This window comes from Lytechinus variegatus, chromosome 2 (genome assembly GCF_018143015.1).
Source record: "Lytechinus variegatus isolate NC3 chromosome 2, Lvar_3.0, whole genome shotgun sequence".
Taxonomy (NCBI): Eukaryota; Metazoa; Echinodermata; class Echinoidea; order Temnopleuroida; family Toxopneustidae; genus Lytechinus; species Lytechinus variegatus.
In genome coordinates, this window is record NC_054741.1 from 72,062,768 (window position 1) to 72,082,595 (window position 19,828).

Sequence of the window (19,828 nt, forward strand, 5' to 3'; positions counted from 1 at the left end):
TAAGTTGATTTGCATTTTTTATGATCGAATTGGTGTAGATATAGATTGAATAATTCATCGCTGGCTGTGTTTATGAACGTACATAATTCGCATAAGAGCACAGCCGGCGTATTTGCATAAGTGCGGATGAGCGTTTGGATGCACAGTACGTCCGATCGCAGCGCTGGCCGACTTTGATAGATTTTTGACTAATTCATATCTTTTTGAGTATTGATATGAATGGTTCTGTATATATTTCAGTGCAAAAATATATATCCTTTTGGAAACGTATCGACTTATTGAATGTTTTGTAGTAATAAACGAGAAATTGTAAATAAACTGGCTTCGATAAAGCACAGTTCGAGTTCTCTGTACATTATACGCTGCGCGTAGACGTGTGTGTGCTATCCAAACCTGCTCGGCGCACCGTTTTCACCTACGTCCGCAATTTGTCCATATAAATAAGATACGTTTAGTCGCCGGGGCTGGCACAAACAACGGAAATCTGACTGCGGAAGGCTTGCCACGGGGAAGACTTGGAAAACTTGGAAAGGTAAACAGACACAGGAAACAAGCCTATTGCCAAGGCATATAGACGCTGGAAACCTCGATATGAATTGAATTAAGTCCCTATATTGACCCGTATGTTTGAATATGAGAATTCCCAATAGAGGTCCAGATTAATAGAAGTATAGATCTTGCTATGATATAAATTTTCTTAATAATTATTTTGGGCGAGCGACCTGAAGTAAATAATCTAGGAATCAATCTCTTCGTATATATCGACGCCGGAATTAACAGACATGGAAACGAATGTCGAGACTGGGAAGCTGGAAATAGAAGTTTTTCTCTTAAGCTAGACGCCGGTTATAGATTTGGAAAATTCTTATACTTGGATGCCCAAAATAAGTTTAATAATTAGCCCTTATTTCTCTGATAACAAAAACATCTTAGAGCTTATCTAAATATTAGACATTGTTTACCTGTAAGTGGCGAGTAAAGTACATGTATATATATATATTTATGCAATTTGAATAATAAAATGCACCATTTTTCTTTTTGCCATTGAAACTAAAATCTGAGTCACAAACCCCTGTGTCTTAATTTCTTTGCTGTGTACCCCCATAGTCATATATTTTGATGAAACGACCCTTAATTGCAAATAAACTATAGCGAGCCGCTCTAGCATTTTCTTCCACTCTTTTATTATAATTATCTTGGAAACTGCATGCTCGGAAAATATTGAGATAGACAAAAATGGAAATAGAGAAAAGCTCAGGTGATCCACCACAGACTGAACACCATCCTGACGTAGAGGTCGGAATGGAAGAAATAAGCGAGAGCGGCGGCCGCTACATTATTATAAATGTTCCAAGTATGATTCGATACTTAAAGCTCATTAAACAATGAGATTTCATTTGTTATCTGAATTGTTACTGATTATGGAATTTGATACATAATGTGTATTAAACAGTTCTGAAAGTTTTTGAAGGACATAAAATCCTGGGAAGCCCCCAACAACATGTACAGGGATAAAAATGACTACTGATGGGATTTATCAAAGGATATGGACTGTTATTCGATGGATCAATAAATTATATACTAGTATATATGAAAAAATTATAAGAAAGTTCAGTTGGGACAGGTGCCAGAAAGTAATTACTTTGGTTTAGACAAGAATTACTCACCCAGCAAGGACATATCAATTTCCATTAGCTCTTTTCCAGAAATGTCATGATCTGAAAGAAGTATATCAAATATATTTTAAATAATAGTCATCAAATAGAGGATGATGTAGAGAAGGGGCAAATGAAGAAGGTGCATGTAGATGAAAGGACAGAGAGAGATGAGGTGAGAGAAGACACGATGTGGGAGAGAGTGAGGGTGAAGAAGAGAAATAAGGGCAGGAGACATAAGGGGAGGGGGGAGAGAGAAACACGCAGACTCACACACCCACACACACACAGAAGATAGACATGATGTGGGGAGAGGGTGAAGAGAAATAAGGTGAAAATGAAAGAAAATGTGGAATTAAATTTCCGGGGGATACACTTTGAAAAACATTAATCATCAGTATGTTTAACAATGTGAATACAAATTATAAGATTGAAAAGACACAAACAATGTTACTGGGATAACAAATGTCATTTATAGACCATCAGGGTGTCATAGAACAAAGAATGCGTACCTATTAGGGTGTATTCAAGGCTCCACATTAATTTTTTTGATCAAATCATCAATTTCATATTGGTGGCCCACAAAGAAAATTTGGTGGCCTTGAAACAATAGAAAATATTACTATTTATCAACACTTTGGTAGCCAAACCGGGCCACCAAGTGTGGGCTTGTACAGAATTTCGGTGGTCCAACTCTCATATCTGGTTGCCCCGGGCCACTTCTTATGTTGAGCCCTGTGTATTTACATACATAAAAAAAAGAAATCATTATGGATGTAATCAAATGTATATGTATAATGCACTGTCTACTTGCACTTACCTGCAATGTCACAATAAAAATTTGCCCCCCCCAAAATAAAAATGAGCGTGACTTTCGACTTCAAGATAACTCCACTTATCATTACATAAGTAATTCCAAAATTTTGATGTATTACTGAATGTTAACCCTTTTGTCTTTTCTTTATATACATGTATATTGTAATCTGCAAGTTTTCAAAATGACTTTCAGCCTGATGGCAAAGCTGAATGAAATCCAATCTTTCACTATATAGTACATAACCATGGAAACCGGTTAAAACACTGCAGGAGAGGTAACTGTCCCATAAAGAGATAATCAAATTCAAAAATCTATATTTACAGGTTTCTTTAAAATGCATGCCATGATTTGCTTTTTGTTTTGACTACAAGGTTTTGGCCATCCCGATTCCCTCCCACTTCTCACCAATAAATGAAAACACCTGGCAAGCATTCAGTTGTTTATATTTACATGTACATTGATTTGTCTGTAATTTTATCTTTATTAAACCCTACATTGTTTGTTGTTCAACAGTTTCATAACATCATTTGCAAACAGAGCTTTATTTTTTTTATACTCACCAATGAAGTTTTGAGCTAGATGTCCCAGGTTTATAGAATCCAACCAATGTATGATATCTCTCTCTGTCCACTGAGAAACCCTTTTCTTGCTGAATGGAATGCTAGATTTTGGGATTGCATGTTCTGGGCTTGCTTCTGTATTGGGATGAAAGAATTAAAAGGGAATGAAAACAAATGAAGTTTTACAGTAAAATCTAATAATAAATAGAAAGAAATGAAAGCAAAATGGTTTACTATTCAACTATAATCACAATATCTTTCATATTCTTATTGAACGTTTTAGAGACAAACCAATAAATTTACAACTATACAACTTTTGATTGTTGGTTTGATCTGCAATTTTAGTCTCCTTGAGAAGAAGGAACAAAAATAAGAAATAACCAATTAAACTCCTTCAAAGAAAAGGACACAAAATGAGTCAATACATTATATTTTAATAAAAAGACAAATTATATTATACACTGTACATCATCAAAATTGATGAAGTACATGTATATACAAATGTACATGTTCACTCTTTAATCTAATTATCAAAGTATGTTACATTACAGTATAAATATTATCGTTTTCACAAATTGTACAACTACCACAGAATAAATGAAAAAGATCATAAATTGTACAACTACCCCAAATAGAGTTACCAATATCTTCTTTAAACAGAGCAGCTAAATCAGTTTTGAAACTACCCTGCATAGCATGTATTAATTACCATTATGTAACCAACTATGAGTTATGAGTCTCTAGCCAGAAGGTCCCATTGAGTAATGCACATGTACAAATATAATCCATGCCTGGGTTTTGATTGACTGTTGAGCAATATCACTAGATACATGTATGTATAATTTAATTGACGGAAGGGAATGAATGTATGTATTTTATTAAATAGAGAAAGAATTTCAATAAGACGTGATTCTGATGACTCACCAAATGATGAGTTTATCTTGCTCCCTCTATCATCAGAAGATTGTCCTCCATGTGATCCACTTCCTGACCCTGATGACTTCACAGAACTACCACTCAAGATAGAAGACAAATCACTATCTTGTCGTTTCCTTGGCTCCTTCTCTTTCATTTTCTTTTTTCCATCCTCCTTTCCCTCCTGTCTCTCTGTAATGTTGCCTTTGACCGATGATGTCATGGAGGGTTTTGAACCACTCTTGAGGGCAGAAAGGGAGGGTGAGGTGGGAAGGTCCGGGAAGAGATCTTCATCAGAGGTGTCTCCGAAATGTACTGAGCTGGATTCTTCTTCTTCTTCTCCATTGTGTTCAGCTTGCTACAAAATGCAAGCAATTAAGTATATGAAACTATATACATATTCATGTACGATAATCATGCATGTAAATGTACATAATACGGGGTTGAAAATACAACTTCAACTATGGACTAATTTCTATTCATGGAAATTATGCATAATAGATTTAATTGCATTGCAAAAAGTAATAATGACTTTGGTCAGATGAAAATTAACATTTCACAAGTACTTGTATGGTTATGCATTAAAGTTTAGCAAATAATAGATTTCTGTGTATGCTATGCAGGAAAAAATACAGTGATATGAAACCGAGGGAGTGTGGTTCGGGTGAGAGAGTAACAAAAAGCAATCAAGTCATATCTATAGCAGGGTGCTACATATTAAGCACTTGCCCGATTGCAATCAGGCAAATAAAAGTTAAAGTGGAAAAGTGCTTTGAAGTAAAGACCTAAACTACTTGCCTGAATTGGGCAAGCAAAATTCTCACAGTAGAATGATCAAAATTAGGGTCGATATGATATGATCTTGACCCTAATTTTGGTCATGACAGGCAAGATAAAATTACTTTGGAAAAAGAATTGCAATAACAAAGTAGATCAGTTCATGTCAAAAGAGAGAAAAATGTCAATGGTTCTTTTGAAGAGGTAAATTTTTTTTTTCAATGATTTTTCAGGCAAGTGAAACAGATTTTTGGGCAAGTATATTCCAACTATTCAAAAATTTACTTGCCCGATCAAGCAAGTGCTTCTAAACAGTTATGTAGTACCCTGTCTAAAGAGAAAAAAAGCAAGTAAAGGGTAGAAGAAAAAAATATAAAATCTAATGTAGGAAACTGAAAAAAGAAAATTTGACAAAAAAAGAAGAGAGGGTGGAATCTTACTATTAAATGGAAAGGGGAATGGACTATAGATAGATAGATAGATAGAGAGGGAGTGAGAAATAAGACAGAGAGAAAGAGAAATATAAAGTGAGGGGGATAAGAAAACACAGAGAAAGAAAATTAGATACATAAGAAAAAATGAGAATGAGAAAGAACAAGAAAAAAGAGGAAGAAAAAATTAAAACATCCGAACATCGCTAAACATGGAGCATATTTAAAAGTTAAAACTTCTCCCAAAGAAATTCAAAGCTCCTTCATTTTGAGCCCCTGGGAATCTATCATCACATGTTCATACTATCATCTCTAATCCCATCCATTATAATTAGATATGGCTGGGAATGTGACATTCATGACAAGGTAGAGAGCCTAAAAATACCTTGTTTTTAAGAAACCCTGTCATAGCGACTGCTAAGCTGGGGCTAAGAATGACAATCCCAGTAAATCTATGATACATGAATCATTAGCTGTCTGTAGTTCAGTCAACTTATTAAAGAAACATAGAGAATGAACTACTTTAAAGTGAGTGTGATGCTAATAGATCATGCCTCAATACATATTTCCAGGCCTAGGACTACATCACAGAAATCTGAAAAGAAAACAGCTAACATTTGAAGATTTTAAAAGGTACTTTGAGCTTAGTAAACAAGAAAATAACTTCTCATTAAAGCTCATACCATTCCAGCTGAATGATGTAAGATAAATTTGACAATTGTAATGACAGACTTTAATAATTAATAACCTGAGTTTTCAGAAATGCATGTTTCTTCTACACTCTTTTTTTTGCTTAGCATTCTGTTTAATTTTTTGCATATATCTGATGATATCCTAGTAGTGAGGAAATCATCAAATAATCTAAAGACCAACTGTGAAGAATACTATATACATGTAGGGGAGAGTGGGGTAAATAAGGCCATCTTTTTCATAATTCCAATCATATCTTTGTAATGCATAGCAGTAGTAACATTATAAGATGTCTAATAATAGGTCTACAGTAGACCTGCATTATCCAATAGATATAAGAACTATATCAATCTCATTTTCACATTAATAAGCATTAAATATTGTTGTCAGGGGACCCTATTTGCCCCATCAATATAGGGCAAATGAGGCTCCTCAATTTAGAACTATTTTGTGTTGCCATATTCAAAGTAAAAATACTTCAGGTGGTTTGTCACAATCACTGAACATTGACTAACTATAACAATCACATGATTGATATCTACTTATTTTCCAAAAGGCCCCCATTTTAAGGATTTATTTGTTTAATAATCCTATCCAATATTATGAAGAAAAAAAGATTGTTGGATTGTTTTTTTAAACTACATGTATTAGAGTTATATTTTTCTACATGTTCTATTGGAAATTGACACTTTTAGTGTACATGCATGTGTAGAGATGTCTACACTGCACTTTACTGTTTTAAAAGATGTAACCATACAGGGTTAATTATGTTTTAATCTGGGGGTCTCATTTGCCCCATCAGGCTTATTGAGTTCATAGGATTCTGGTCAGAAATTAAGAGGTAAAGTGGTGAATTTTTAGTACAGTACTGGCAAGCATAATGATGTCTGACAAAAGTAAATAAACTAATATGAAAGTTCATGCACATACTGTAACTGTACTGTAACTCTAAAGTGACGATGCCACTTTCAATATTTCAATTCTGAGGTGCCACTGGGTTTCTGCTCCTCCTGGCTATTCGCATTGAACTATGAGACATTGTAAATGCTCAAAATGTTTGCTAAGGAACTGTCTCAAATACCACACAAACCACAATCACTTTTGGCACTGGAATAATTGAGCAGTACCGGTAAGCTAAAAACTCACTGGGGGCCTTATTTATCCCATGACCTCAATTACCCCACTTTCCCCTACCTACTGCATATTTACATGTAGCATAAGGAGATCAAAGATGGAAATTAAAGTTTTTCTACATGTATCCTAAAGAAAGTTTCCTTTAACTATACATTGATGAGTATCATCAAAGTAAAATACAGAGTTTACACAAATGTACAAGAAAATATACTTTTCAAATTATACATACATACATACATGTATTAATAAAATGATTACAAATTTTCTTTGAAAAAATGATTACATGAACAATGTATCAAAATCTTCCTTTATTCATAATAAGCAAGAAAAAAGGGCGACATTCACAACTAATTATGTTCTTTTCTTTTTAACAAAACCAAGCATTATTCTGTTATTTCTTTTGTGAAAACTGATGATAATTTTGTAAAAACAATTCAATATTTAGATTTCTTTCAAGACGATGTCAAAATAGATATAATTTCCTTTAAAGCTTGTCTAGCATGTGAGTGTCAGTGAAAGTGGGAATTATGAAGGGGGGGGGGGGGCTTTTTCTTCACAAGGAATTGAGTGGAATCAATGGCAAAGCTTCTCAATTCTTTATACTTCCTCTTACACAGAATACATGTAGGATCTTTTTTTTTTATTGCATTCAAATTGCAATCCTGCCCATTGTGTCAATGCCCAGGGATGCTGAACATTCTTGTACATGTACTGGAATGTGCAGTAAATTACAGTAGAACAGGGAAGTAAACATATCTTCTGCTCAACAATTTTCACGACAAAATTCACCAATCAGAGTAAAAAATACTAACTCATATAGGCCTATATTAGAAATAAGTAATGAAAATGACTACATGTACATGTCATGGTTGCATTTGAAAAAAAAACAATGTCAATGATATTGTACTGTTGTGTTGTTGATGTATTTGTAAATACTTAAAGAATACAAACAGTTTACTTTTGTTTGTAACATGAAGGAAATACTGATTCCAATAGCTCCCCGATACAAGTTAATTTGTCAAGGGGAAAAACATCATTCTAATTGAAAATTCACTTGTACTAAAAAAATACAACTCCTTGATTTTTTTCTTTTCAAATAATGATGTCACTCTCAGTAATAATGACTCCAATTGCTTCATGATGCAAAATAAAAAAGTAAGTCAAGGCTTACCCCCCCCCATCCCCTCATTACTCTTATTCATGTTTCTCTGAATTAATATGTATACAAAAAGCAAGATTACTTAATACCTGAGCATTTGATTCATGTGCAAGTTCTTGCTTCAGGTTTGTGATTTCTCTTAAAAGCTGTTCTCTAAGGCTCCCTTCCTCTACTTCCAAGTCAACTGAAACAAATAGAAAAGGAAAATAATAACAAATGTGAAAATGTTGATGCTGAATTTAGATTTTTATCTTTATTGTACATCATCTATCCACAACCTGTTCCAGTTTTTGGATCAAATGCAAATCCTTTGAAAACAACAGAAATATAATGGGGAAATTACTATAATTACATTTAGTAGAGTGGCAATAACTTCCATTTCCATCCTCAACAAATGTTTTTTCAGTTTCATAAATCCACAAAGATCCTGTATACAAATAATCACTTTATTTTCAAGGTCTTTAAATTCAATAAACATCCAGGAAGACCAAGACCTTGGATGAACTATTACATAAGTTGCCTCAATTCCCTTATTGGACATTTATTGAACCCCTTATTATATGATTTTCTCCACTGGTGCTGTAATATTGTGATGCACCCTACAGAAAAGTGGCCCTGAAAAAGGCTTGTTTTCAAATAAAGAAAAAAAAAATGCAGAAAATTAACTTGGTGGAATTTTTTGTAGCTTTCATTTTAATGACTTGCATACTGAAAGAGACCACAATCAAAACACAATAACATTAATTTAGTGAATTAGTTATTATCATTCTCAATTCTTTCCAAATTTTTTAGTCCAGAATTGCAGAAAGTACAAAAAATTAATGAAAGTTGGTTCATAAGGTCCAAATAGGTAAATACCTTTTTAAAAAGAAAGAAAAAAAAATAATAAAATGGAAAAACATATTGAGTAAGATTAAGTACATGTATAGCCTACATGTAATTGATTATTATATACACAGTAGAAATCAAATAGTGGTCAGTCATTCCATACTTACTTAGATCTTCTTCAGTGACTTGGGAAATGTAATCCCCATCAATATCACAACCTGTATCATTGGGAAAATAGGAAGCAACTTATAGAATGACATTAAGAAATGACACAAACAGAAAGAAATACATGTATCTGAATGAATGAATTTGACAGAATTAGTACATGTCAAGTAAACAAATAATACAATAAAAATAACACAACCCAATTTTTTACACTGTAACCCCCCCCACCCCCAAACAACAGTCATTGTAGGAGGGATCAATGACATATTCTAGAGACTCCTCATAGCAAAAGTAAATATTAATGTTTTACTATCTAGATACCCAATCTACTCTCATCATAGAACTGGCATACATACACATGTAGCAATTAAAAACTTTAACCTTTACTGAAAATGAGCATATAGATCATAGATGTATCTTCTCGAAATTGATTTGTTTGTTCATCAATTTGAAAAACAACTTCCCTATAAAAGCAAGGAAACAAGAAATAATTGATTTGGGAAGTATCTCATTTACTTCTGCTTCGCTTCAATAGAAGGATATTTCCTGACCTGAAAATTAGGAGATAAGGTAGAATTGGCCACTGAATGAAGTTATTCATACCAAGTTCCACAGTTTGTACAAACTTCAAGGCCCTGTTGCGTAAAAGTCATAATATCATGGTAACAGTACCTTGCCATGCAATGGTAACTTGCATGAAATCCTTGATTCTGATTGGCTGTTTTTCAGTGTTACCATGGTAGTAGCCATTGGATAACTTTTATGCAACAGGGTCCTGAACTAATGACTGTTGAGACAAATGAATGTAAATTTCATAAACCTGGTCACAATAGCAGTTAAATTACATTTGTAACTGAGCTAATGGACTAATGGTATTTCAGTGGCTAGCCGCAAATTTGTCACATAAATTGAACATTCATTCTATGCTTTATAATGAAACAGACACAGGGAATTAAAAAAAAATGGCCTATTGTACATACATCATGTATAGTAAACCAAGGGCATAAAAAATATTTAGGACACAAAGCCATCATAGTTAAAAGAAAAAAGCAGGGTAATTTTTGCTGCTTTAAATTGGATTTGGGGATTGATTTCAGTTGACCTGCATGATATAAATTTATATAAATTTTCAATTTCAATAAATTCTGCTGGTACTTCGTAATACACTTTTCAAAATGTACAGTTTAACATTCTTTCTTACAATAAAACATGTAAAATGACAAATTCTAATCAATCTGCATAATTAGTTATAAACAACTTTTTGTTGATAATTATACTTGATGTCAGCAAGAAAATAATGTTAAAAAGTTACAGAAGAATAAATATGTATTTTTAACAGTGATGCACAAAGGAAATGTACGATTTTGAATGACATAAACAGTACAATATTGATTAAAAAGGAATGATTTATCATTGACATCATTTGGATGATTGATCTGTTCTGAAAATTTTCAAGCGTGTTTAAAACATGCTTTACATTTACGTGTATTTAACTTTCATTTCAAGCACAATACTTCAGTTAAAAATATTTTTTCCTTGAAAATCCTTCCACAGTTTTTCCAGCATGACACATACTTCTTTGAGCTTCTGGGTCTTAAAGTATTAGGATTATTTTATAGGGAACGGAAGCAAGATACAGACTGCCAGAAGACAATCTTGTTCCATCCATTTCCAGAATACATTTCATATGACATGTACCGGTATGCAGTAATGAGTTGGGATAAAGTGTCAAATATTTTACATTCCAATAAATGAATATACTGACTCGGTGTATATATATCTATCAATCAGAATTTGATTAGGTTGTGTGAATACAAGTTCAACACATTAAATCCCTCTTCCCCATCCCCCCCAAAATAAAGTAGGTGAAAAAGAAAAAAAATATGATTGAAAAGGAGTATACTTTCTCTGGCACATGCATGTAACTCTAAGATGTTTTCTTCAATATCATGTTTGTAATGCCAATATTTTTTTCTATTTCTTCTGAGAATTAATCAATTAAGATAATACCAGTCTTCAAAAAAGGTGATAGTTCTTTAGCAAGTAACTACAGCCCTATTTCATTGCTTACAAACTTATCTAAAATTCTTGAAAAAATTGGTTCACATACGAACCATATAGATGTTTTTTTAAAAAGCACGACATCCTATTCGATACTCAATTTGGTTTTCGGGAAAAGAGTAGCACTTCCCAAGCAATACTTTTAGTTCAAACAGTTGCCAAAGCTTATGACAAGTCTTCAAATATGATTGGTTTGTTTTTAGATTTTTCAAAAGCATTTGATACAGTTGATCATAACATTCTTGTTTATAAACTTTCTCATTATGGAATTAGAGGGGAAACACTAAAGTGGTTCAAGAATTATCTAACCGGGCGTTCACAGTTCATTTCACTTGATTGTAATATTTCTGAACGTAAACCTGTCCTTTGTGGAGTTCCACAGGGCAGCATTCTTGGCCCACTATTGTTCATTACTTACATAAATGCTATTGATATGTCATCTACATTGCTTCAATTTATACTTTTCGCTGATGATTCTAATATATTTCTGTCGCACCCCGACCCAATTGCAATTGATGCAAATATTCAATGACGAACTAAAAATGTTTCGAATTGGATAACAGCTAACAAACTCTCTCTTAACCTCGAAAAAAACTAGCTACATGCTATTTAGCAACAAGATCACGACTGTACCAAAAGATGAAATTTTAAATGATACTGTCATTCAAAGAGTGCGGTCTACTAAATTTTTGGGACTGATCATTGTAAAAATCATTGCTCGCAACATTAGTGTCATTACAAAATTAAGTTCCTTCTTACCCCATTATATTTTGTTATCATTGTATCCAATGTTTATTTTACCTTACTTGAATTACGGAGTTGTTGCATGCGGTAACGCAGCGAATTCTCAAATAGACTTTTTATTCTACAAAAAAGAGTAATTCGTATATTAATCATTAATCAAGGGCACATACAAATATTTTGTTTTTTAGAGTCTTGAAGGTTAAAGATTTATATTCTTTTCAACTCGGACAGTTAATGTACAAGTTTATCAATAAACAATTACCATTACCTTTTAATGATATGTTTGTAAAAAATGATACAATCCATAAGCACTTCACTCGCCAGGCGAGTTCCTTTCATTTACCTCTAAATAGAACATTGTTTACACAGAAGACATTTGTATTTACTGGTCCAAAATTATGGAATTCTTTTTCATAGGATATTATACAATGCAATTCAATACAAAATTTCAAAGGAAAAATTAAAAAATATCTTCTGAATTCTTATTTGATTATAATCGTTTCTTCACAAAGTAATGTAATTCAGAACTTAATATGTAAATATGTTTATTAATTTCTCTTTGTATACATGCTTAATCGTTTTATGATTTCTGTATACAGTGTATACTTAAACATTTATTTTTATTATTATCTATTTATTTTTGTTTTCATTTGTTTATTTTTTATTCATTTTATATATATATATATAAATTCTTTATTTCTCTATTTTATCTTATTTTTTACTCATAAAAAACATGTATGAAAGAGGGCCTTCACCCCACAAGCTATGCTTTTTAGTTGGTCTCCTTCTCTTTCGATTTCATAGTATTATTGTATTATAAAAATGATTTAAATGTTATATTTTGTAAATATGTATATTGAACTATCAATGTCAATGTAAAAAGATTGAAAAAGAAAATAAATGAATTGAATTGAAAAAAATGAATTGCCAGCACAAAAAAAAATATTGTCAGGGTAAACTTCCCCTACAACAGTTATAGACCTTCAGATATTTTACATTTTCAAACAGTGTACAGTACATTGTTGAGCAATGAGCATGATAATATTGTCTTAACATACCTTGGAAGATGTCAGCAAAGTACTCAAGATCACTGTCATTCAACCATTGCAGAATCTCTGCTTCTGACCAATCCTCAAGAGGCTTGCATGGATGAGTGCTCCTGTTTGCACTCTTTGACACATTGTTTGATTCTCCAGTAACATCAAAGTCCGCATCCACCCCTTCAGCTGAGGGTGAAGTGAGTCTGGATGCATTGGACAATTCAGAAGCAGAGGATCCAGGTCGACCAACCTGCTTCAGAATGCCATACCCAGGAGGTGGAGTGTAAGTAGCACGCAAAGATGGATGATCAGAGTTACTTGTCTTTGGCGTCAGGCGACTGTGGTCTGGAGGCACACGCAAAGAGTATTCTGGTGGTGGCAAAGATTGCACAAACTGGGAGGTGATCTGGCTGGAGTTGTTGCTGGGGGACGGCGAAGCTGAGCCATTGGAGATGAACGAGGTGGGGGTGTTTGTGAGGTGGGCTCGGTCAGTGACAGAGTGTGGAGAGTTGCTCCCTGATGTCTGGCTACCGCTGAGGATATCAGTTTTACCATGCTTATTGGCCTTCTTGGCCTTGGGCGAACCTTTGAGGAGGTTGTTCAGAGATGATGAAAAACCTCCTGAAGGTGAGGAAGTGTTCTTGTTTTCCTTCTTTTTTTTCTTCCAGCCAAACATGATGGATTGTTGTTGATTACTGGAAGAATCCAATCACAGGGTAATGCAGATGACAGGGTTTCTCACATGGTTTAATGCAGCTGCGATAATACTACCATCATACATGTATGTACATGTTCCTGGAAATGGCAATAAAAAATTAATTAATTAGTAGTACTCTTAAATTAATAGCAACATTTATACAGTAATTACATAAACATTAGGCCTACAAAGATTGTCAGTGGAATAGCAACATGAAAGAGGATGATAGAGAGAGAGAGAGAGAGAGAAAGAGAGAGAGAGGGGGTGGAAAGGGTAAGATAAAATAACACTATGTAGCACAATGGGAGTGAAAGAACGGGGAAAATGGAGAGAGCTATGTACATGTACTGTACAAAGATAAAGAGACAGAGAGTGGAGGATAGAGAGCAGTCTATTAAAGAATGATGAAGGAAGGGAGTGATACAGAGAGAGTGGGCATACAGCTTGTGAAGGAGAGGGGGAAGGAAACTGAAAAGTGAATGAAAAGGTGAGGGACAGTGAATATATAGCAGTTGATGTGTAATTATGTCATGAATAGAAATGCAGGAAATGATACTACAAATTTGGCTATCCATGTGCTTTTTAGTCAAGATTGTCAAATATTTGGAAGTTGGTACACAACACACTCTACATGTACATGCCAAAAATATTTTTCATAATACTGTAAGTGAACTGGCAACTCTATGGCACTCTCCCAAACTTCTGCTTCTTTATTTTTCATTTTACTGTTAAATGTTCTTTTATCTCACAAATTGGAGCACAAAATATGTTTTGATTAAAGTTTTACCTAATCCAAATCTATCAACCACATGAAATATAAATAATGACATAAAGATCATGGCCATAAATTCATGCATATTTCGCATGAAATTTTATTTAATCACAGCAAGATATATGAATGTCTATGTTCCAGTTTATTTTGACATCATGGGAATGTTTTTTAAATTAGATTTTAAAAGCATATGCACAGTGGGGTGCAGAGCCGATGACCAAAGACGTAATGTGACATCACATAAATTTGCGGATTTTCAGAGCGGAATTTTCACGCTCATGGAAGAGACTATTTTGGGGCATTTCAATTGAGGATATCAAGAGAAGCCAGAAGATTTTTGTGTTTTTTAAATATTTTTATGAGCAGGTTATAAAAGATGTTGTCTTTGCCTAGATACCAGGGGCGGTATTCTGAACATTGTCTTTTCTCCATATTTTATCTTTTCTCAGAGATATGACAAAATTGGTATTCTGGTGGAGGTCATAAATTTTGTCACAAAAAATGTCATAAATTTTGTCATATCTCTTTGGTGCGCACCAAAAATATGCGGCTTTAGATGCGCGTAATCCTTTTATACAAGCAAAAGATATGACAAAAGTTATGACAGGGGGGTAGCAGTCATAAATTTTGTCATATCTTTTATTACCAAATATCCCGATACCCTGCCGACTGAATGTCAAGCATACATGTATAATGATATTATTTAGATTAGATTGTGGTATTAGTTCATCCATGACAATTTTCAAAATTATTTTTTCATGCTACAATTAGTTAGGCCATACATAATAATTCCTTCTGTTTTTCTGTTTTCCTTCTTTTTCTACTTCTCCTCTACATCCTTCACAGCTCCCTGTCTCTCTTTGTAATTAAGCGCATCAATATTTGTGTAGTTGCGCAGTGCCAGCAACTGTATTTGGGATACGCCCTACCTGACACGGGGCCTTCCTATTGGCTAGAAGGGCTCCCACTGGGAACTAACGATGATTTTGATTGGATTGCTTCCGAAAAGATGGGCGGGAACTTTAAGAGATATGACAGGGAAAAGACAATGTTCAGAATAGTGATTTGTGACAATCATAGCGGTGTCACATCTCGGAGAGAAATGACAAAATGTATGACAAAAGTTATGACAGAGTTCTAGAATACCACCCCAGATTTATGGATATTTCATATTTCCTTCCTATATTAAACCAAACTTTAGAGAAAAAGCAAAAGACTGTAGTGTAAAGACTGTTACACTACAGTGTAACAGTCTTTTAAATTAAAATTAAAAGACTGTTAAATTAAAATCTTTTTCCCACTTATGAATTATGTTTGAAAAAAAAAAGAAATTCATTATCACACTTAAGTTAAGAAAAAAAAATGCCATACAAACAAGACATACCCTTTCTTTGACATATTTTTTAAAAATTTGATTTACCCTAAAGCCTTGCAAAATCATACTTTTCATTGGAAAAAAGATACAGAGCTTTACATGTAGATACTATTGATTTTACAAGTCTTAAAATGTCTTCAACTTCTTTTAGCATGTGCTGTACAAAAATTTGTGGGGGAAAAGAAATAAAGAAATTTAGAGCTATTTAGAAATACATGTAGATCTAAATATTGTAGCCTATCTCTTGCAAAGAATAGCAAGTGTTGTACAATGTAGATCCAATTTCTTCTTCTCTTCCTCCCCCTCCTCCTTATTCTTCTTCAACTTCTACTTTAGAAATAGATTCTACAGTACTTCAGTAGAATCTTTCTACAATGTAATAATCTGCTATTGTTGGATCCCAACGACTAATAGTTTTATGGTAAGGGGTCCTAAGGCTGAATGAAGCTATGGACCACTAAATCCATTGTCTCTAAAATCAAAAGCTACATAAAAAATTGTTTAAACAATAGAATTGGAATTGATGAAACAATCAAATACATCAGAAAAAAAGCACACTTGTATTTTTATTTTGTCATACAAAGTACAAAAGGAATAATTTTCATACGTAAAAAAGACCCCCGTACATACATGTACATGTATACAATACTTAAAGGGGAATGAAACCTTTGGAACAAATAGGTTTGTGTAGAAACAGAAAAATCAAAGAATAAGAATAAAGAAAGTTTGAGAAAAATCGGACAATAAATGAGAAAGTTATGAGCATTTAAATATTGCAATCACTAATGCTATGGAGATCCTCACATTGGCAATGCGACAAGGATGTGTGATGTCACTGATGAACAACTTTCCTTTTGGTGGACTATAAAATACCCTCAAAATGTCTCTTTTTGCTTTTTCTTATGATGATACAAACTCTTTATCCATGATGTATTTTAAAAAAATATGTATTACATGCCCTCATGTAGAAAGAACACATGATCTATGGATAGATGTGATAAAAGAGGCAATTCAAGTGAAATATATACTAAAGTAATGGGGAGAGTTGTTCATCAGTGACATCACACATCCTTGTCGCATTGCCAATGGGAGGATCTCCATAGCATTAGTGATTGCAATATTTAAATGCTCATAACTTTCTCATTTATTGTCTGATTTTTCTCAAACTTTTGTTGATCTGTTTCTTTGATTTTTCTGTTTTCACACAAGCTATCTTGTTCCAATGGTTTCATTCTCCTTTAAGTTGAAAAAGAGCATGTAATTTATATCAGAAAAACAAAGAAATACATTAGAAAATCGTTCTGTACTCCATTGACTTCACATTATAAGACAATGACCACAATATGCGCGACTTAAACTGGAATAACTTAATAATTTCTAGATGAAAATTAGAGTTCTTGGTATCATTTGAAAGGTCTTTTTAAGAGCTTTCAAATGATACCAAATTTATTCATATTTGATGAATCTCATTTTTTTGTCACACATACCTACTTTAAGTTTAAGAGTAAGCAAATCAGTTCAAATATTCAAATTGTTACTTATTGCACTCATTCAATACGGACACTTGCGTCGCGTAACATTGGGGAAGAACAATATGAAACAAGATGGCGGCGTAAACATCGGGCAAGTTTCTTCCTTCTTTGCAAGATATTTGTTCTTATTTTTTGATGAATTCTTGTTTAAAAATAAAATCCATAGCGTAGAAATGTCAGAAATGAAGTTGTACCCCATGTACATGATTTAGGGCTAGATCTTTTAGAAAGAAAGTAGAAATCTCGGGGGCAAAAGTTTCAGGTTTTTTGGTGGTATGAATAGAAAGGAACTTAGAAGGAAGACCTGGCTTCGTTGAGTAACCTTACGTTAGTAAATGATTTTTACTCTCCAGAAGCCTCCTGGCTAGATAAACCAAGGAAGTGAAGACTGAAGTTAATCACTGTTTTTGTCCTTTAAAGTTTAAGTTTATTTTTCCCGTTTTGGTGCATTTCAGGCCAAAACAAAAGTCCAGTTCTTTTCAGATTTTTATGAAATAAATATTTTAAAGCAAAAATCGATGAGCCCCGTCTGGGGAATTTGCTTTGTTAAAACTTAATCCCCTAATGGTGGCTGCACGATCGCGAGCCGTATGACTTCGAGGAGAAAAAAAAATGTAAAAAAAAAAATCCTCGAAACAGACAGAAAACACTGCTACCACCCTGCCTGTGGGGAATCTAGAGGTAGGACTATGGTATGCCAATGTTGTACAGAGCACACACTTTAAAAAATCATTAAAATATCACTTTTGTGACCAAAATTACTAATTTCCATACAGTTGCAATTTATTTTTCATTAGTAACTTGGGAATAATTTTGTATTCACCAGAGCGCTCAAAAACTTGAATTTTGGGCATATTTTTGGGTACGCCCTCTATTGGTGGAAAGTAATATGGCAAGAAAATTTTCATTTTTTAATCTCTATTTTTAATTAAGAAAAAAATGATTTAAAGAATCAAATTTAAATAAGAGCCAAGTTATATGAATAATAGGTGTAATGGAAACTGTCAGTGTAAAAAAATCAAGCATTTTCCCCAAAGAAAAAGAGAAAATAAGCCAAACATTGCCACCCTTATTTTGCCACACATGGAGATATAACTGAGAACAAGGTTATATTATAACCTTGTTCATTGAATGAGTGCGGCTGCCAGCTGTCTACCCCAATCACATGTAACACAGAAACATAAGACTCGGACTACACACGAGAGGACATTAAATCAAGTCTAGTTTTTATCACACGAAAACCACACTAAATATCAAGAATTAATCTTTAAAGGGTATTACCTGTAAGCAGTCACTCCAGAACTTAAGTTTTGCTTGTGATTTACAGGATAAAATCCGTATCATATACAGATTCACATGAAAATTCACGTAGATATATTGTTCCCTAGCATCCGTAAACAACGGCGTCGTCACTTATTTTGAAAATCTTATGAACGCGTACGTTCACACTCGTATACGTACGGCTACATAACTGTATACTGCATGCACTGTCATTGCCTATTTTGGAGGACAGGCAGAGTACTGTGTACAAGATACTTTTTATATGGCCTCCTTTTTGTGTGTGTGGGGGCGGGGCTAGGGAATATGTTTTTTTTAATGACTTTTTATTGTGCAGAATCGTTTTGCTGACTATACATCGATTCCCTATAAACCCACACCTGGGAACCTAAATCGGAGGTAGGTGCCCGGGGGCCGGGGGGGGGGGCATATTCCGCAAAATTTTGACATGCAGTTTACCTACCTTTTTCAACTGAACTCAAATTCAAATGAAATACTTATATTTCCAAGATACCCGGGTGGGGGGGGGGTGGCCACTTCCATTCACGAGTGGATACCATGCGCGACCATGGGGTCTCGATCGAAAAGCACCCTAAACACGTAATTTCCATCTGAAAATGCACCCCTTAATAAGTCTGAAACCCTACCCTTAACAAGAATTGGAAACAAAACGATACTTAAGCTTGGCAAATATTCCCTGAAATGAACCCCTAAACAAGTACAGGAATGTTTTATTGTTACGGGTCCTTCGGTCGTCTGCTTTACCTTATTTGGTTTAGTACGACCCCACCTTCTACACCTCGCGCAAATCGGACTCTAAACACGAAGTGTTGGGGCAAAAAGGACATCCTTTATAAAACATTTTAATTAATTCGACCCTAAACACGGAATGTTCCTAGCGAAATAGATACCCTTTTTTCATTATTCTTGTGTTTTTGACACCCTTATCACGTTACGTACGTAACGTGCCCTATCGTGAAAAAGACATCCTTTTTACGTGTTTTTTTGGTCGCGCATGGTATCCACTCGTCAATGTAAGTGGCCCCTCTGGGCCAAGATATAAGGATGGAAGTAGGCCAATGGTCTAAAGAAAGCCGATAAGAATGATAAACGTATGCATGTGGCAATTTTACCCTGTCCAATGAACAAAAATCGAAGAATGATTAAAAACACAGATAAACTAAACGAAAGAACCCAG

General features: G+C 34.0%; 1 protein-coding gene across 2 annotated transcripts in view; it reads right to left on the reverse strand.

The window, feature by feature from the left end:
• Positions 1 to 18,773, reverse strand: part of LOC121408908 (titin homolog) — a 40,723-nt gene extending 21,950 nt beyond the window's left edge. For both annotated transcript variants that reach the window (XM_041600622.1, XM_041600621.1), the window contains exons 1-7: positions 18,634 to 18,773; positions 12,995 to 13,771; positions 9,134 to 9,184; positions 8,228 to 8,322; positions 3,957 to 4,305; positions 3,033 to 3,167; positions 1,668 to 1,718 (exon numbers count right to left, since the gene is read on the reverse strand). In XM_041600622.1, the coding sequence (XP_041456556.1) occupies positions 1,668 to 1,718; positions 3,033 to 3,167; positions 3,957 to 4,305; positions 8,228 to 8,322; positions 9,134 to 9,184; positions 12,995 to 13,652 (1,339 nt within the window). In that variant the 5' untranslated portion in view covers positions 13,653 to 13,771; positions 18,634 to 18,773. The remainder of the gene's footprint in view (positions 1 to 1,667; positions 1,719 to 3,032; positions 3,168 to 3,956; positions 4,306 to 8,227; positions 8,323 to 9,133; positions 9,185 to 12,994; positions 13,772 to 18,633) is intronic.
• Between the last annotated feature and the right edge of the window lie 1,055 nt (positions 18,774 to 19,828).